The sequence below is a fragment of the Rana temporaria genome, chromosome 1 (genome assembly GCF_905171775.1).
Source record: "Rana temporaria chromosome 1, aRanTem1.1, whole genome shotgun sequence".
Classification (NCBI taxonomy): domain Eukaryota; kingdom Metazoa; phylum Chordata; class Amphibia; order Anura; family Ranidae; genus Rana; species Rana temporaria.
The window spans coordinates 645,205,290-645,226,530 of record NC_053489.1 but is presented as its reverse complement, the minus strand read 5'-3'; the positions used below and the strand labels follow the sequence as shown (position 1 = coordinate 645,226,530).

At 40.8% G+C, this 21,241-nt stretch overlaps 1 protein-coding gene across 3 annotated transcripts in view; it reads right to left on the bottom strand.

Moving 5' to 3' along the window:
* The window catches only part of LOC120924528 (catenin alpha-2-like), a 612,642-nt gene that overhangs the window by 381,787 nt on the left and 209,614 nt on the right, over positions 1 to 21,241 (bottom strand). For all 3 annotated transcript variants that reach the window (XM_040335489.1, XM_040335490.1, XM_040335491.1), the window contains exon 2: positions 1,682 to 1,788. In XM_040335489.1, the coding sequence (XP_040191423.1) occupies positions 1,682 to 1,783 (102 nt within the window). In that variant the 5' untranslated portion in view covers positions 1,784 to 1,788. The remainder of the gene's footprint in view (positions 1 to 1,681; positions 1,789 to 21,241) is intronic.

Below are 21,241 nucleotides of genomic sequence, written 5' to 3'. Positions count from 1 at the left end.
CGGCGGCCTCCGGCGCAAGGCGGGCCAATTCAAATGGGCATGTGCCATTTAAATTAAGCGCGCTCCCGCGCCGGACCTACTGCGCATGCTCAGTTGCGCAATTCCCATCGTGCTTTGCGCGCCGTGACGTCATTTTTTTGAACGGCGACGTGCGTAGCGTAATTCCGTATTCCCGGACGGCTTACGCAAACGACGTTCATTTTTAAATTTCAACGCGGGAACGACGGCCATACTTTAGACAGCAATACGTTTGCTGACTAAAGTTAGGGCACCCAAAACGACGACTAACTTTGCGACGGGAAGCTAGACTAGCGGCGACGTAGCGAATGCGCAAATCCGTCGTGGATCGCCGTAACTCCTAATTTGCATACCCGACGCTGGAATACGACGCAAACTCCCCCCAGCGGCGGCCGCGGTACTGCATCCTAAGATCCGACAGTGTAAAACAATTACACCTGTCGGATCTTATGGATATCTATGCGTAACTGATTCTATGAATTAGTCGCATAGATAGAAACAGAGATACGACGGTATCGACGGTATCCCTTTTGTGAATCTGGCCCATAGACTTTAATCCAATTCTGAAGGAACAGAGATTTGAATCCAAGTCTTTCTTGATTACTACTAAACATACTTTGAAGTAACAGAATCTCTAATCCTAGACTTACATACCTAATAATCAAAACATAGTTTGAAGCAATAGACACTCTAATCCATGATTTTCCTGGTAGCCAAACTTAGTCTGAAGGAACAGAGACTTGAATCCAAGTCTTTCTTGATAACAAAATACAGTTTGAAGGAACAGAGACTCTAATCTAAGATTTCCTGACAACCCAACTTAGTTAAAAGGCATGGAAAATTTAATGCAAGACTTTCCTAATAACCAAACTTCTAACAATGATGGGGACTAAACCGATCAGCCTGGTAAGAAAACGGAATTTCTGCTCCAGTGGTTAAGACCTATCTCAGTTCTACATATTGACTACAAACTTACTGACTTAATTTTCCACCTCATCCATCAAGATCAGCACAGCTTTATACTCAGGAGTGAAAATCCCATCACTACCAGACAGGTGATCAATATCATTTACACTCACAAATATCAAAATTACGGGTCTTGCTGTTATGATCTGACATACCTAAAGCGTTTGATATAGTGCACTGGGAACATAGAGAACGATTACTACTTAAGCTGGGCTTCAGAGATAAGAGTCTGTCGGCTGGAAAACCCAATTTCTGCCCTGATATCTGATCAATACATCCTCCAACAATAACAGAATTATCCAAAGAAATCCATTTATCAAGTCACAAAAGTCACAATGTGGAAGCCAATCTTCTGCCATATTTTTTAATGATTTTTAGATCCTTGTGTGGAAAAAAATATTTTCTCATGAATGTCAGACACACCAGGAAGTAAGCATCATAAGGATCACTAGTACTTATATTTTGCTGCTCTTTTATTCCCCCTTTGGCAAACTTATTTTTACTGGTATCCAGTTGAGGGATGTCAGGCAGAATGGAAAGTGAGACCGACATCCTAATTGTCATCAAAGACAGCATTTAAAACTTGACAGAGGTTCTAATGTTTCCTCAATCCAAAAAAACAAACAAAAACATTGCCTGACTTGGGCTTTAACCAAACATTGTCAGTCAACCAAACATTGACTTTTCCTTGTCTTACCTGGGTCACCAGGGGTTCCAGAAGCCCCTCCACAGTGAGAGTTCGGATTTCCAAATTTTTAGGGTCCCATTTAAGAATGATTGGTGATGTTGCTGATGTCATTTTTTCTGAAAACATAAAAAATAAAATTTGTAAAAATCCATACGATGCATACTAAGCACAATAAACATCTAGTAAATGAGCTAGAGCTCAATTACATAATATCAAAAAAATTGGCTTTATACAGAACATTGGTTTGTACCCCACTGGATGTTTAGAGACCAGAAGGTAGTTCCAGGGAACAGAGGAGTAGATTTAGCCATAAGCAGCAATATATATGTTTATAGATACTACAGAAAAAATATAAACTTGCTGAAAATCTATTAGAGATACATAGTTACTACCGCTGCTTACTAGACATGTGCACATTGAAATATTTCGTTTCGGAATTTAGTTTTTGCCAAAAAATACAATTTATTTAGTTACTCCCTAAATTTGTTTTTATTTATTTTGTTTTGTTAAAAAATGCATTCGTCCGAAAATCCCAATTAATTAAGGTCGAATCTGTCAATTGAAGGCTTATGGTGTCTGTGGAAAGTTCTAAGAAGATTCGACGAAGAAGCTAAGCTGTACAACGTACATTTCCGGTCGAATACTCTGCCCACAAGCTATAGTAGAATTATAATGCTGTATGACTAGTAATAATTATATCTATTAATTATTATTACTAGTCAACCAACATTAGAATTCTTCTATAGTCTATGGGCGGAACATTTGACCATAAATGTCCACTCGTGGCGATCGTATGTTTTTAGCTACTTTGTCGAATCTTCATGTCTCTATAATGTTGAATCTTTTCTCTCTATGTTGAATAATCTCGGACTAATAGAGTTAGGTTAGGCACATTCAACTGCAGGTTTGATAGACATAGATTGTTATTGTCAAATCTTCCACCTATATCGAACTGTTGTGGCAATGGAACGGAAATAAAGCTTTTTTTTATGTCGGATATTTTGGATTCTGCACATTCGTTATTTTTTGTTAAATTATACCCTTTAATTATACCATTTTGGAAGGAAGTGGGAAACTGGATTAAACAATTGACATCAGTTGACCTTGGTATGGACCCTCTGGGATATCTCCTGCATTAAAATGTGATACCCCTCCATAAATATAAAAAGTCATTGGTAGCACACATGCTGAATGCTGCCCAGGCATGTATTCCAGACCAGTGGAAAACTACTACTATGCCTCCAGTGAAACAGTGGTTTTCTAGAATAGATGAAATTACGACAATGGAAAACATGACAGCTTTTTTTTATGATAGAGAGGAGGAATGTAGGGAAACCTGGCGGCCATGGATGACTTTTACTTGTACACCTCAGTATGTTGATTGCCTTTCTGTTTAGTTACCAACTATTAAGATTTATGTGGGTATGGAGGGAAGGGGTGGCCAGGAGGGAGGGTGAGGGGGTCTGAGGCTGAGAAATGCTCTTAGGATAGTGCTCCTTCTCTTTTTTCTTTCCTTTCTTTTTGTATGATGTTTTTTTTTTTTTTACTTCTATTTTTTTGTTTTGATTTTCTTTTTTCCTCTCCAGTGGCCCCCAGGGGAAGGGGTCTGGGGTGAGGTCTTTTTTTTTTTTTTTTTAAAGTAGAAAAGGGAAGGTTTAAATAAGGAAGAGTAGCGATATGGAAGGAATGTATTCCAGGTTAATAATCAATAGTAATATGTATTAGTAGGCATATTTTATGGATTTAAATGTCTAATTTTATAAATTTAATTTGAAATGCCGTTAGCATATACTGTATTTATCGGCGTATAACGCGCGCCGGTGTATAACGCGCACCCCAATTTTAAGAGGGAATTTTCTGGGAAAAAAATATTTTTTAGTCCAAATAGTAAATGTACAGCAAGCAACTCAGAGAGCAGGTCCTATGTTCAAGGAGATACACAGTACCTTAGGGCTTCTAGCTGTCAGCACTTGATGGTGGAAGGGAGGGAGCTGGAACTCTCAGGCGCAGGCAGCGCTGAGTGGGACTGTAGTGCAGCTTGGGGTTTCTATACATAATGTTTAGCAGTCTGTGGTGAAGGGGAGGAAACCCCTAAACGTGGGCAGCGCTGGCCGAGACTGTCGCACATACCTATGGCATACCTCGGAGGGGAACGATCGCCCGCTGGAAATCACTGAGCAGTCATCTCCACTCGGATGTCACGTCACACACGCACAGTCCCGCCTCCGCCATCGGCATTGGACCATCTCCTGTGACAGACAGAACACTGGTCCAATGCTGGTGGCGGAGGCGGGACTGTGCGTGTGTGACGTGACAGCCAAGTGAGATGACGGCTCTGATTTCCGGCGCTCGTCCCACTCCTTTCCCTCCGAGGTATGCTATCGGCGTATAGCGCACACCCATGATTTTCCCCCTATTTTCAGGGGAAAAAAGTGTGCGGTATACGCTGATAAATACAGTATATATATTTTTTATTTTTTTCTTCTGATGGCTAGATTTGTTCTCTACTTTAATATAGGCTGATTCCTTTTCTTGCTATTGTATTATATTGTTTATATGTTTTGTTATAACTGAAAAATATTGAAGAATTATATTTAAAAAAAAAAAAACAAATGCAAAAATCCTTGAAATTTGGACGAAAATGCATTCAGACGAAATATACTATATACTTCCTTCTGAAAATACCAGCTGGATAGCAGTATTAGGCTTTAGTGCTTATTCTGTCACTAACCCCGAACATGCACGAAAATCAGGATAGTCAGTAAAAAGTCAAAATGGTCTGAAGGACATCCAGCATCATATAAAAATGTAAATGGTCCACAAAGCTGATCCATATATTTGTGTTCTCTCAACTACTGCAATGGTCTACTCGCTGGTGTACCTAAAGCCACTAATATTCCACTACAATACTGTATGTACAAAATTCTACACCCAGGATCCTAACTAGGTCTTGTACAAGTGATTATATTACCCCTATCCAGGAGTCATTGTACTGGTTACCCGTTTCGTATAGACTTTAAGATCTCCTTGCTGGCTCTTCATAGCTTGCCACTCAACTATCTGTCTGATTTGATATAAAATTAACTCACTCCCCCCCCCCCTCCTCATAATCTCCGCTCCTCAAATTCTTATCCCCCCTATTCACCTACACTCAAATGGAGACAGAACATTCTGTTGCTATGCCCCAAAACTCTGCAATTCACTTCCAAAGAACATCAGACAGTATTCTCTAAACTCCTTCAAATCAAATCTATAAAACATTTTTCTTTGGACAAGCTTTCATGTAATTGTCCTTTTTTTTATCCTGTGTATTTCTTGTGTTTTTGTTTTCTTTGTAATGCGCTTTGAGAAACTACCTTTTAACAATTTTTATTGACAAAGATGCAAAAAAAAAAGACAAGACAGTTTGGTACAATAATCAATATGCTCAACATGAGCATACTACATACAAAATTCAGTACACAAATACAGAACATATACATATATAAAGTCCAGAGTACTCATGGAAAGAGATAGTGGCAAAATACTCAGTACCCAAGTACATAGTAATTCTATATAAAGTATACAGGTACAGTCACACCTTAACATATAGGTTAAGTATATAATACTGTATGAACACTTCATATAGTAGTAGTGGTGAGAGTACACGGACACCAAGATTCCCACACCTTTTTATATTTGTTAGGTCAACCTCTGTGTTCTGGTTCACCATCTGAATCCATCGATGGGTAGATGGAGGAGCAGATTGATTCCATTTAAGCACAATAACCTTACGGTACATAAACAGTGTTTCCCTCAGCAATACTCTAGCATATTTTGGCCATTGTTCCTCTAATATACTCAGCAAACATATCTGTGGAGTACATGGCACTGAAATAGAAAGGATTTGGGAACATATGGCAATCACTCTTTTCCAATAGCCAACTATAACAGGGTACAATCATATTACATGAATAAAATCTGCACTTTGATATTGTAGGTGTATCTAGTGCACCCGGACGTTGGTATACAATACATAGCACACAGTCTTACTGGGTTAAATATGACTGATACAACATACAGTTGTGCTCATAAGTTTATATACCCTGGCAGAATTTATGATTTCTTGGACCTTTTTCAGAGAGTATGAATGATAACACAAAAACTTTTCCTTCACTCATGGTTCTTGTTTGGCTGAAGCCATTTATTATCAATAAAGTGTGTTTTTAAATCATAATGACAGCAGAAACTACCCAAATTACCCTGATCAAGAGTTTGCATACCCCAGTTCTTAATACTGTGTATCGCCCCCTTTAACATCAATGACAGCTTGAAGTATTTTGTGGTATTTGTGGATGAGGCTCTTTATCTTCTCAGATGGTAAAGCTGTCCATTCCTCTTGGAAAAAAGCCTCCAGTTACAGTGTCATCTTAAGAGCATTATAGGCCCCCGGGCAATACAGTGCACTGGGGCCTTGTCTACACAATCACGCACGAGAATTTACTGACAAAAATCATAAAATTTACTGGCAGAACCACATTTTTTACTGCCACTGCAAAAAAATTACCTAAAATTACAGTTTTCAGTGCCGAACAATGCAAATGTCAGTATTTAAACTATAAACAAATAGCTAGTGCTTTTAGCAATGTGTTTAAGTTAAACAAAAGTAAAACAAAAAAAAATGCCTTCATTGACATGAAGGCCAGGTTACTATAACCCAGCCAGCACAGAGTTTCCTCTTACATCAGATTCTGCAGGATTCCCCCTTACAGTGAAAGGGAACTCTTATGTAAAGGGAAACGCTGCAGATCATGATCTAAGGGGGGAACTCTGATGTGGAGGGGGGCTCTGGTGACCAGAGACCACCTTATATCTTAGTCCACTGCTTTCTCTTTCCCACTTACATCAGGGTCCGCAGACTGAGTTCCCCCTTGCATTGTAAGGGGGAATCCTGCAGACTCTGATGTAAAGGGGTGACCAGAGACCACCTTCCGTAGAGTAAATACACTAAGGTAAGGGGGGTCACTAATATAGGAGGGGGAACCTTTATATCAGTGCCCCCTTACATTTTTGGATTCACTCCCCCCTTACATCAGCAACCCTTCTCTGTGATTTCCGCAAAATGGGCATGGGCAGTTCTAACCCGTCACTCTCCACAATTTTTTACTGGGGTTGCTGGGCAGCCGTTGGGGCCCCCCAGGCAAGCGGGGCCCCCGGGCAACTGCCCAGCGTGCCCAATGGAAAAGATGGCCCTGTCCAGTTACTGTTAATTCTTGGGCGGTCTTGCATGAACTGCATGTTTGAGATCTCCCCAGAGTGTCAATGATATTGAGGTCAGGAGACTGAGATGGCCACTCCTTCTGTAGCCAATGACAGGTCGACTTGACCTTGTGTTTTGGATCATTGTCATGTTGGAATGTCCAAGTACGCCCCCCTCACACCCCCTTGTGTCAACTTGTGTGTATGTTATCAGGCCAAAATCACAGGGTATGTTAACTTTTGATCAGGGTCATTTGGGTAGTTTCTGCTCTCATTATGAGTTAAGAGTAAACACAGTTGATTAATAATAAAAAGCTTCAGCCAAACAGTAACCATTAGTGAAAGAAAAGTTTTTGTTTTATTATTCATATTCTCTGAAAAATGGGAGAATATGAGAAATCATAAATTCTGCCAGGGTAAACTTATGAGCACAACTGTATATATAATTGAATAAGTTCGAAAACGTTTGTTATTAATAGCCGATGAGACAGTTAAATGAGAGGAGCATGCCTCCCCCCAATCTTCATCTGGCAGTTCAGGTATAAGTGTTTGCCACTTAGCACAAACGGCCAAGGGAGTTCTATTGATTAAGGTAACTAAAAGATGAGAGAAGACAATAGAGATCAAACCCTTAGGACCACAATAGACCTATCAATGGGTAATCTGAAAACATAGTACCAGTAACACCAAATTGGATTTTAAAACATGGCGAAGCTGGAGATACCTATAAAATGCTGTCCGAGGGAGTGCATGCTTTCTTTGTAGTTCAGTAAAGGAGGCCAGCACGTTTCCAGCATAAACGCAATATAATTTGACAAGACCCCTATCTTTCCAGAAAGAGTGATCTGTGAACTTTAACATATGAGAGAACATGGGGTTATGCCACAGAGGCAGATCTTGATTAATATCATCAAACCCATCCAGATGTTTAACCTTCTTCCAAACTGTTTGGGCCAAAGTCAATATCGGTAATCAAACCCTTCCCAATACATTCAGGGGAGCCTCCAAAGCCATTAGCAAGTGTTTTAGGTGCAGCACAGCAGCCAGATGCGACTCCACTATTTGAGTGACGGGCACCAACCAATAAATCAAATGGAGCAATTGCCCTGCTAGGCAGTACTAATGCAAATTAGGGAGTGCCATACCAGCTTCAGCCTTGGGCAGCTGCAGAACAGAAAGTTTTAGTTTTCATCTATTGTTCGTCCATTTAAAAGAAGTGAACATTGTATCTAGAGTTTTGAAAAATGACTTAGGCACACCATCTGTACATGAGAGGTTACATATAAGCATTTGGAGAGAAGAATCATCTTTATCAGATTGATTCTGCCTGCCAACGACAAAGGGAGTTTAGCCCAAACGTTAAGTTTAGGTCTAATCACTTGAAATAGAGGGTCCAAGTTAACCTTTAAAACATCTGTTGTTAACTTAGTCAAAATATTTAGCCGTGTCCAATGACGCCAGCACACTAGACTCATGTAAGTCTTCTCTAAGTTGTACAATCATCTGCGTCCTGACCCTAGGCACTAACAATCCTCCATGCTGCTGAGGTTGTCGTCATTCTCTCTCCTTGACTGAGAGTGTACGGAGCGGCTGGGTCAAGGGAGAGGGAGGAAGCACTGAAAATGGCCACCAGAGTACAAGCCCCACCCACAGCCTGACAACAAAAGGGCTATGACTGTTAGCAGGAGGGGCTGGAGGAGGCTTGCCCATGAATGCTTGGAACTGCAGGGATTTGTGGGGAGTTTAGCCCCAAACAGGCAGCCCTGATCAGAAAGGACTGTGTGGGACTAAGAGACCTAGGAGAATTGCATGTTTAAGGGGAAAAGCCTGGTTTACAGGGGGAAGTCTCAGATGAAAATAGTCAAAGGAAGGAGTTGTGCTATCCAAATAATCTGGTGCTGCAGAGAGATACTAGTCCCCTTGTGTTGCTGCAGGGAGTGTGAACTGCTGTGGCTAGAGGGACTGCTGTGTGTGCACAATGTGGGAAATGTGCCCTAGAGTGGAGGGACCCATGAGGCTGCGGGAGGAGGCTCGTGTCCCATGATTTGTGAGAGAATGTGTCCCTGTTTCCTGGCCTGCGTAAGGTCCTGCTGATGCTGTGGCGTACAAAGGCAATTTGCTGTGGGACTGCAAGGCTCAGCGTGCTAGGAGAGAAGCCATCTAGATTTGGGACCTCTATTGTTACATCTGGTGTCACTGTTGCTATGTTCAAGACTTCTGCCAACACCCCCAAAGACCATAAGAAACCACACGCCCCTTGTATCCAGCGGCTGCCTTGCAGTTTCCCCAGGAGGGTGAGGAATTGTTGAGATATACTCCAGAGTGGTGAGAGGCCTTTATCCACAATTTTAGTTACATTCCTGTTTAAAAAATGCAATATTACCCCTTTTCCGAGATCCCCAGGGATTTGTACTTTGCCCCCTTTCTTGTTGGAATTACAAAACACTGTTTAGAGCACTCCAACCTAGACTTTGGGCCCTAACGCGGGCAAACAGCAGGTTTGAGTAGAGTATTAGTAGGGACTGTTTATAGCCCCTTCGTGTATTTCCCAAAGCTAGGGTAACCCCTTATGTCAGCGTCAGAGTTCTAAACTTTGAACCAGGTTGATGGATACCCATTATTCTGTTAGTATCTCATTTGTCAACTGGGTTATTGGTGTATCTGTTTTTTTATACTATTTTGCCACCCCCAGCAGAGTAATGGTGTTCTACTCTGCTGGGGGTGTTGCTCAAATAAGCAACTATTCTTTCAGCCTTGGTGTACCAAAAGGTGTGGTCCTGCCTAGAGGGTCACTAATAACATGAAAAGTGGAACCCAAATATCAGTGGCTTTTTCAGGGTTAAACACTACAGAAGGGAACCAGGGAAGGCAACATATTGAATGCCCCTTGACCATCCCCACACTAAGGAAAGGGAGCCTTGACTGCTGAAAGCTTGGCAACCCAGTGGGGTGTCAACCTAATCAGGAAGTCGGAGTGGCTCTGCTGGAATTGCCTACAATAGCACAAGGTGATGGAGTGGAGCCAGAACTCTAGAAAAAGCTATGCAGAGGCACGTCTCACTACTTCCGAAGAGTTTGACGTCACAAGAGTTGCCAACCCACCTGCCCGTTGTGTTTTTGGTGGTGGAGACAGGCTTCTTAGACTAGACGGTTTGTTAGGATATGCTCACAATGTAACCGTGACTGGCATGGTTATTGGATTTTGAAAGTTGTTATACCGATATGTTCAATAAAGCTGTGGCCTTGCCCTACTTCCAACTTTAAATGGTCTATGTGTATTTATTTTGGGGGGGGGCAAGGTTTGTTATGGTTTAAATAAGTGGAAGTTAAGTTAAGCATAAGATTCTCAGCAGTCAAAGCAGATTACGCTTCAGCTTTTACGCTGAGTAAATACTGTATGTATCTGCTATTAAGGCATCCTAAGGGCAAAGAGACTGCAAGCAACAAAAAAAATATCAAAACATATGATAATGTGCATTTTAATGCCAATTTTTCTTTTTCTTTAATTGGAATCATGAATTTTCCTTTTTTTTTATTAGGCATAACCTTTTAATTGCTACACAGCAAACTTTCAGACCTGCACAGTCAAGTTGAAAAAAATAATTTGCTGACTCCGTTTGAAGCTCGGTAGGCTATGTGTAGGGCTGTAGCCCAACAAAGGGACGGAAATGCTGTCTCATGTCACTTGATGCACCATTGTGATCATCTGGGGCCGCTCTGTTTCCTCGTATACAAAACTGCAGAATTTTAAATGGTAAGAATGAGGTGACTGATTGTTTTGACCTAGCGAGAGTTAGGAAGCTCTCCTGAGAAGGCAAGGGCTTGATGCGAAGCATTTAGCTGTCTGGGTGAGGTCAGCGTGTTACTTTATAACAAAGGCAAGTTGACACCGCCTGATGTGAGCTCTTCAGCGCAGGAGAATTGCATAAAACACAAACAGGCATTATAGAAGCTTCTGCAAACTCAACTCTTCTTCTCCTGCTCAGACACAAACTGTTATAAAATTAAACCCTGTCTTTGTCAGGGAGCAAAACTCCTGTGTTATATGCCTCAGGCGTAAGCTGTCATTTCGTATCTCCTGGGTCTTGTACTAGTTGCAGGGCAGTGAAGGCGCCATTATCTGGCTTATTCCTAAAAGAGAACACCAACTTAAAAAGGTAGCTCTAGTTTGAGTAGGGGACCGTCTGTCAAGTTTTTATTGCTGTCGGTGCCTCCACTTGGGAGAGTTACCCCTCTACACTGTGATTATTGGTAACTGGAAAGAAACCCTGGGAATCAATCACCCCGTCCCTGAGGACCCTCCATTGGCTAGCCGTGAAGGATCGAGTTACATTTTAGACCCCTTGCCTCACTCACAAATGTACACAAGGAAAAGCCCTGCAATACCTCTGTGAAAAAATAAAGCACTACACCCAAAGTCGCCCCCTCCGGTCAACTAACCACAACCTCCTCCACATTCCCAAGACCCGCTACAAATGAAAAGGTGAACGAAGATTCGCAGTCCAAGGACCCAGTTATGGAACGATTTATCCGTGGACATCCGCTTGGAAGAAAACCATCTGGCCTTCAGGAAGAAGCTTAAGACCCATCTCTTCTGATGACACAGACGGACACTGGCTGCAAAAGCGCCTTGAGGTGATTTAGTTTGCGTTTGTAGCGCTATACAAGTTACGCATTCATTCATTGACAGTGAGACACAGTTGAATGCAAAATTTGGAGTTGTCCCCAGCACAAGAGTAAGGCCTCGTACACACGACCGTTTTCCTCTACAGAATCCATCAAGAAACTTGGTGGGAGAGCTTTTTTGCAGAGGAAAACGGCCGTGTGTATGTTTTTCATCGAGAAAACTGTCGTGAAACTCGACGAGAAAAAAAGAGAACAAGTTCTCTTTTTCCTCAAAGGGAGTCTCAATTTCCTCGTCGTGTTATTTATTCATTTTTTTTATTTTTTTTATTTATTCAATTTTCATTTTTATGATCATTATTTTTATTTTTATACTTTTTTTATTTTTTTCATATACTAGCTGAATACCCGGCGTTGCCCGGTCTTCCTATCTTAACCTTTTGGGGAGGAAAATCATAGTAATATAAATATACCCATCTTTTATATAAGGGTGTAGGTAAGGGTTAATTTAACTCATATATATTTTTATTTGGCATATAAGTAATATGTGTACCAGGTATTATTGAAATATCTCCAGGCATACAGAAGTTATGTGGGAACATACATTTCCCATTGATTTGCATGGGACTTTAAACAAAAACCCTGACCCTCACAAATGGGGGTAGTTAAGGGATAAATTAACTATCCTATAGTTTAAGTGGACATATAAGTAACATGTGACCAAGTGTTATCGAAATATCTACAGCCGTTTGGAAGTTATGAAGTAACATGTATTTCCCATAGAGTTGAATGGGACTTTAAAGGAAAACCCCGACCATGGCAAATGGGGGTGGGTAAGGGTTAAACCACCTATCCTATGTTTGTTGCTGACATATAAGTAACATGTGTGCCAAGTTTCATGTCAATATCTTTAGCCGTTTGGACGTGATGCTGGAACATGTATTTCCCATAGAGTTGAATGGGACTTTAAAGAAAAACCCTGACCATGGCAAATTGGGTTGGGTAAGGGTTAAACCACCTATCCTATGTTTGTTGCTGACATATAAGTAACATGTGTGCCAAGTTTCATGTTAATATCTTTAGCCGTTTGGAAGTGATGCTGGAACATACATACATACATACATACACTGAGTTATATATATATATAGATTAAGCACATGTGCACTTTATACCAAAAGGGTAAATTTATTACCCACATTATCACTATTGCACTTTGTATTCACGTATTAAGGTAGCGCCACTCCTACCTCTATACCTCACTCAATTCATTATCTCACTTAGGTGAAATAAATCAAGTAGGGGCAGCTGCTTAATTAACCCCAAAAAATCACTCATAGGCAATATTTGTTTCCCTTGCGCGGATTCGTTCACACCATTTCATGGTTCAGGATGATAGAAAGGCAACCACTCGTTACAGCCAAGGTATGCAGAATACCATCTGTGAATGCACAACACATTGAACCTTGAAGCAAATGGGCTACAGCAGCAGAAACATTAGGCTACAATTCGCACAGGCTCAATTGGACAATTGAGGATTGGAAAAACGTTGCCTGCTCTGAGGAGTCTCAATTTCAGTCCTGCTTTGTATCAACAATTGGTTGGTGGTGGTGGTGTAATAGTGTGGTGGATATTTTTTTTGGCACACTTTTGGTTCCTTAATACCAACGGAGCATCATTTAAACGCCATGGTCTACCTGAGTATTGTTGCCGAGCATGTCTATCCCTTTATAACGGCAGTGTACCCATCTTCTGATGGCTCCTTCAACTAGTCAGGGAATTGACTGAAGTAGCCACATTTTCTAACATAGCCCCCTCTCTCTTTGCATATCATAGCCCTCACCTCTTCTGAGAGTGTCTAATTACTGTATGTGCCGACTCAGCTCTTTCACGCCTCCTCTCACTTCCCTACATAATCTTTGATGTGGTTTTCGAGGAAGAAGCAAAGGGGAACATTATAGAATGTCTTGAGTGACAGCTTTAAGACTGCTGGGGCTGCTTACATTACAATCAATATGGCAGAACCCATCAGCAGTATCAGGCCATTTACTGCATGATGTATATGCACGAAAGACAGGTAAATAATATGAAGAAAATACCCGAAATGCACATATAATATTACGGGAAGATTGTTGTTAAAATAATTGATCTGGTGACAGGGTCTGTTTACTGAGTCATTGATAGACTACTTTAATAGACTATTAAATAAATGAAGATAAAGAAACGCCACTATTCTGGCCTGTCTACTCTATGTATGTAACCTATAGAAAATTTTCCACCGTGTCCTACATTAGGGTTAAAGTGGATGTAAACCCCCCCCCCAAAAAAAAAAAAAATTCTATGTCACAATGTAGAGTATAAGATTTCCTATCATCTGTGCCCAGTCTTGCCACACAGAGTTAATCCAGCTCTGAGCAATCATCTTTTATTGTTCAGTGAAATACAACAGACTTCCAGATAAAAACCAAAGTCCTTGCTTCTGAAAAAAAGTGCACAATTCACATACCCTCCCCTGTGTTTTGATTAAATGTTTTCAAAATATGGGGTGAGTCACAGTTCAGTTCCATGAGAAAATGCAACAGCCATCAGAATATACATAGAGCTGGAGGGAAGAGGGGAGGGGGATGTGAATTGAGCACTTTTTACAGAAGCTGTGTATGTCTACAAGCAGTGCACGAGATATGTAAATAACCTGTCACTCAAGCAAGGACTTTGGTTTTTATCTGGAAGTCTGTTTTATTTCCCTGAACAATAAAGAGAGGATTGCTCAGAGCTGGATTAACTCTGTGTGGCAAGACTGGGCACAGATGATAGGAAATATTATTCTCTACATTGTGACATAAAAAAAAATGAGAATGTCTATTTATGGTGGGATTGGAAAACATCAATATGTCTGTAGATCTGTTCCAACTGCAGCTGGCTGGGTGTTCTTGGGTAGGGAGTTTATTTGCCAAGCTATTTATTTATTTTGGCCTGTTGATGTCAAATCCCAGTGTTTTCTGGCACCTAGGGGGCACAGGTTTAACATCCATCCCACTGGCTGGCCCCCTAGAACATTAGCTGGCCTCAGGTACATCACCAATCCCATCTTGAAATATCCCCCAAACCATCCACTCTTTCCAGGACTTCCCACTCTTTAGCTTCCTCATCACTTCCTTCCATGTATACCTCCAGGAGCAGGGCACACATTGGTGGAGTGTTGTTGTGTGGAGGTCCATGGCAAGAAGGGCACAAAATGATGGAGGGTCATCATGTGAATGTCCATGGCAAAGAGCCCGGCACAAAATGGTGGAGGGTTGTGGTGTGGAGGTCCATGACAAGGAGCAGGGCACAATATTGTGGAGGGTTTTAAAAATATTTGAGTATAGCCTCAGATCAAATTATTTAAATCATATAACGTACCATCATCCAGGGTTTAATAGAAAGAGGGGCACCGGAGGATAGAGTGGTTGTGGCTGCTAGTACCGCAGACCAAAATTAAACTATTACCCAGAAAAAGATTTTGTATATACTGTATGGACTTTCTCGGTACTGATGACACATGTAGATACAGTAAAATTTCATTTATTGTACATAAAAAAATATACATTTAAAAACAGAACTTGTGAAAATCAACCTCACACTAGTTACAGCAGTGGAACATAAACGGAAATCCGTATGGTATCTAATGTTGTGAGGTGAAGTCAAAAGGAGACCTCTACCGGTTTCACGGAAGGCCGCTTCTTCAGGAGGTAATTTGTACAACAAATAACATAATACATGACTAGCAGAAAACATATACCAAAACAGCATGAATAGACTGTGAGAGGTCAGGTATGCAACATGACATAGATCTGCTTACCACCAAGGGTCAAGGACCACCATAGAGTACGATTCATGCGCATTCCATGGTGGTCAATGTCAATCAATTGGGAACGCCCAATTCTCCATCAGCTCATCCCCCTCAGTTATTACCTTTTTGTTTCACTTTACCCTCCCTCCTAGATTGTAAGCTCTAACGAGCAGGGCCCTCTGAGTTCTCCTGTATTGAATTGTATTGTAAACGTATTGTGTGCACATTAAAAAAGTGCTGTGCAAAATGTTGGCCCCATATAAATTATGTATAAATATTATTATTAATAATAATAATAATAATGCTTTATTGTTTTGTTTTTTTGCATTCCTCCGGACCAACTATGAGTTTGAGATAGTTGAGAAAGAGGATTGTTTCCGAACAAAGTTATACACCTGAACCTACTATCTATTACCCTTTCCACCTTCAACTATTACTTTTATTATTTTACCCCGTTGGGTAATAAAGCACAGAAAGAGACACCTAAAGTGTGGACATTGCACTTCTTCTCAACTCTCATCGTATACCCTAGACGGCGAATGAACAGAGGTACCATGCCACCCAAAACAAACCAGCAGCTCCTTCGGGGGTAGTGCTACAATAGTTACATGGGAAATAGGACTTATATTCACTTTAACATTACTCTGTAAAGCACAGAGATATTTTGGGACTCAAGAATACAATAGCTTTTACAGCCATTCCTCACAATATAAGTAGATATTGTCTTTGTAGAGATGAGCCCTTTCTAGTTGTATTCTATGGCTAGGTTATAGACAGGGTTAGTTCACTATTGAGAGCTTTTTATGTTCCTGGCCCTTCTGACAAGTGCACCACTAATGTACATTTCAGCGGGTGCCTTGCAATCTGTGCTTATATTTGCTTCAGCATTTCCAGAACAATACACTCATGGGTACTTCCAGCGGCGCTCAGTAGGTGAATGAGTGTTGTGCTCTGTAATACGAGAGCTGCTGTGCCATTTCAGGCCTGATTGCCAGAAATTGGTGCTCTTCAGTCATACATGAACATTTGCAATTAACATCGATGGAAGGTGCACAGTCTACTGCATAGTGCCTCTAATTTACTCCCTTGTTAGTTTTTCAAAAAGGCAGATCACACAGCACAAAATGACTGGCAAAAGGCAAATGAAGATGAATTAAAGGAAACCTCTATGGGAAGAAATGTGGACTTGCACAACCTCCCTAACAGTATCAGCTGTCTGACGATCATGCTGATCCGCTAACTTCAATACTTTCCAAACCATTGACTCAAAACAAGTTTGTAAGAGGGGCTTTGTGGTTGGCTGAATTTGGTGCCAAAACACAAGGGCTTACCCCTGCTACAGCCCTGATAGAACACTGGCAAACCCTGTGCCATCTTGTGCCCTGTTCCTTGCCATAGACCTCCACACAACAACCCTCCATCATCTTGTTCCCTGCACCTTGCCATACCCCATAGACCTCCACACGACAACCCTTGTGCCTTGCTCCTTGCCATAGATCAACTGGGCATTCCTAATTGATTGACATGCTTCCGACCGGCGCATACAGCGGGTCACGAGTTGCTGAAAGAAGCCGAACGTCGGTGCGCAGGCGCCGTATAGAGCCGACTCGCAGTCCGGCTTCTTTCGGCAACTCGTGACGCGCTGTATGCGCCGGTCGGAAGCATGTCAATCAATTAGGAATGCCCAGTCCCACAGATTCCATACCCGCGGTGAACATATATATATAAAATGGTATGTACGGCAAGGAGATTAAAAAAAACAGCCGATTGTCATTCTAACAACTCGGCTGAATGTAATGTTAAACATTTTTTTTTGGGTGAACCCCGGCTTGTGAATAACTCAACACCAAGTTCACTAAATGGACCCCTTATATATTTGTACATGTTGATCATATCCCCCCTTAATCCCCTCTTCTCAAAATAATAAATTCAGCTCTAATCTCTCCTCATAGCTGAGCTCCTCCATGCCTCTTATCAGTTTGGTTGCACTTCTCTGAACTTTCAGGTCTTTATATTATATATGTCTGACATCATTGAATAAAGAATAGACATTTATATCTAACATATATTATATACTGTATATTTATTTCTCTTCTTTTTTTGTTCTAGGACATATTTCTGTAAAGGCTTTAATAAATCTGTTTCTAGAGTGAAATACACAATCTAAATTCCCCAACCTTTTGGTATTGGGGGGAAAAAAAAACACAGCTTAGCAAATTATACTTAGGGACTGTTCGAACTGAAATGCATGTGTTCACTTCTATGGGTGCATTGTGCGTTTTTGACAGCCCATTCATTTAAATGGTCTGTGAAACATGCAGGAACATACAAAAATAAAACAGTTGTGACTTAAAAATGCGTCACAGCAAACCACATGGTACTGTGGTACTATGCGGTTTGGTGACCACAAAGTACACACATTTCCTAGATGAGTTTGGGGTTCCATTAACAAGTACTGGCACCTGTGTGCATCTAAAAAGGGTATCATGTTCCCATGCAGTGAGGTAATTGTGTGTTTCCCGCACTGTAATTGGTGTGAACGAGCCCTGAAAGTCTAATTTCTTGGAACTTAAACAAAAAAATTAAATGGGCCCCAAGTCATGAACAAAAGAAAAGGTAGTACAAGATGGGTATACACTAACTAGTAGGATTTCATTCAACATTTTTTTAGTTGCAAGAATGTTCATTAATTTTTCTAATCATTAGTAGGGTCAAATCAACATTAGTTTTTGACCACAGTGACAAGAAAACTTGAAGGATTGGGAAGGAAAATGTTTTTCGAATGTACGAATTCTTATGCCCCGTACACGATCGGAAATTCTGACAGTAAAAGTCCGATGTGAGCTTTTGAACGAAAATTCCGACAGTGTGTATGCTCCATCGGACTTCTGCTGTCGGAATTTCCGCCAACAAAAGATTGAGAGCTGGTTCTCAAATTTTCAAAAATCCGATTGTCTGTAGCAATTCCGACCAGTGTTGCTCATCTTACTTTAAAAAAGTAATTAGTTACAGTTACAAATTACTTCTACGAAAAAGTAATTGCGTTAGTGACTCAGTTACTACATTGAAAAAGTAATTAGTTACTCAGCAAAGTAACTGAATTTTTTTTTAATATTCTACAATGCTTTGTTGAGAAGCAGATGACGGGCGCTTGCCAGGGAGCAGTGAGTTAATACTCCAAGACAAAAGAATGCCAGATCCTTGAGAAGAAAACCGGAAACAAATGGTGATCTTGTGTATAGCCCAGCCTAGGTGCATCCGTCCCACCATGTATGTGCAGCTAATAGGACTTAAAACCCTTATCCATCCGCTACATATTACATCCAAATTATAAACTGGATTAAAATGTATGTTTATAATATACATTCCCTTGACGTTTACAGAGTCTGTAATTTAAAATCTTATATTAGGCTTTATAAGAATTTTCTATAGTTTATTGTTTATTATTTTATTTATCTTATATAAGCTTTATTGGATGCAAGGGATCTGGAATGGGGATGTCAGATTTGTCTTTGTTGTCTGATGAAGAGATGAAATCACTGACCAAAAATAACCTGCTGATCATTGGTCTGTATAGGTGTCCTGCACTTACCATGTTGACCACTAGATGTCGCTGTGTACACTGTGTTGTATAGGGAACGTTTGTTCTGTGGAACATTTTGTTCCGGCCATGTGTTCCCCGGATCATTGATCAGGTTGCGCACACAGTGTGTGTGATCGATGCGAGTTGTTCCCCGGTGATAGGTCAGTGTGAGGCGGATGGGGCTCATTGTATCCAGGGCTCCTTGCGATTGGGAGTTTTCAGACCGCTGTGACAGGCCATCACAGCGGTCACATGATTCTAAAGCGGAGTTCCACCCATATTCATATTCACAGCGCCGGCAGAAGCAATTACTCTGCTGCCATCTAGTGGCGGTAGATGTAATTGCAGTAACGCCGCCCAAGTAATGGTAACTGCGTTACTTTGAGGGGAAGAGTAATCAGGTAGATTACTCGTTACCCTCAAAAGGGGCTGCATTAGGTAACTGCGTTTATTGTAACTCCGTTACTTACAACACTGATTCCGACGCGCAAAATTCCGATGCATGCTCGGAAGAATTGTACTTAATTTTCTCTGCTCGTCGGAGTGTTGTACGTGACCGCGTTCTTGACAGACGAAAGTTCAGAGAACTTTTGTGTGACCGTGTGAATGAAAACCAAGCTTGAGCGGAATTCTATCGGAAAAAACATCCAAGGTTTTTCCGACGGAAAATCTGATCGTGTTTACGCGGCATAAGTGTATTTGGTGTTCGTTCATTCCAAATCAAACATTAAAAGCTAAATTTACTTTTGGAGGACATTCGAATGTTCTAAGAATTTTCCTATGAATTTTCATATGAATGTTTGTTTAAAATTGTAGTAGTGTATACCTAGTTTTAGACTGCAATACCCACTTTTTAACCCAAGCTGTTTCATGCAATACTTATTTCTTGCCGCAAGATGTTGCCTAGTGTCATTCAATCTGGAATCTGAAAATACTATGAATGTGGGATTTGATGGTTCCACCTCTGCTGGAGTGTTACCACAGGCTTTAAATATGATACTTTAAACTAAAAGTTTTACTTTTTGTTGTCCCTATCTTCCTACCGCACAGCATGCATTCATTCCTGCCCTAAAATGACATAAAAAGTTATAATTTTATATAAAAATAATGTAATTCACAACAAGTGCATTTTGTCATTTTTTTCTTATGCAAATCAGAAATTGAACGGGAACCTAGCAACTAATGTGTAGCTATCATTGTTATCAGCAGAATCATTATTTATTTCTTCTTTCCTCGTCCCCAAATAGACTCTTCCATTCTTGGAACAATTTCATTATTCATCAGGATGCATCCCGTGTCTCAAAACCAGTTTATAGAAACATTTAATAAGGCATTAACCTAAACACAGTTGTTTGTCTATAAAGGCACAATTCAGCGATATTCCTTCAGCGGCTTCATGGAGACAATAACATTTTTATTTATATACAAGAAATGTATCCGAACGAAGAGGGAAAAGTTCACCGAGAATACTGAGACGTTATGAAACTCAATGTTGAACGTTGACTCACAAATAATGTATGAACAAACAAAGCCGGTGTTAATATTCTCTTCTGCCGTCATAAAAATATCTAAAAGCCACAAGTAGAAGTTCAACAGCAGTTGGAAACATTTTCTCTCCCAATCCTACTTTCTTAACCGTATGCAAAAATAATATATCATCCTCAATCTATGTATGGAAGGTACAGAAGGAAAGGAATGTGATAAAGTATCTAAACTCAGAAACTAAGAAAAACGAAAAAAATATATTATATAGCGGCTTTCCAGTCTTGAGTGGTGGTTACAATACATTTATTTTTTCAAGCTTACTTTCCTTTATTTTCACCTGGTAATTCTGTAAACAACACACATCCTATACTAGGTGGACAATGCTCACTGACAACTAGAGAAACCTCCCCATTTCATCTCCACAAACTGCAACCAGCCACCTGTCACCCGTTACACCTGTCCCAGTGTCACCAGTGCTGCCAGTAACACTGTACCTTATTACTAGCTACACCAGCCAGTGTCCCTGATCCCACTGATGCCAGAAGGCTATATGCCATACCAGTGTCCTGATTAACACAATGTCAGCATCCTGATCCAACACCATACCAGCGCCCTGATCAGCGCCATGCCTGCATCCCGATCAACGCCATACCAGCGTCCACCATACCAGCATCCTGATGACCACCTTACCAGCATCTTGATCACCGACATACCAGCGTCCTGATCACTACCATGCCAGCATTCTGATCAACACCGTACCAGTGTCCTGGTCACCGCCATGCCAGAAGCTTCTTGATCAATGTCATACCAG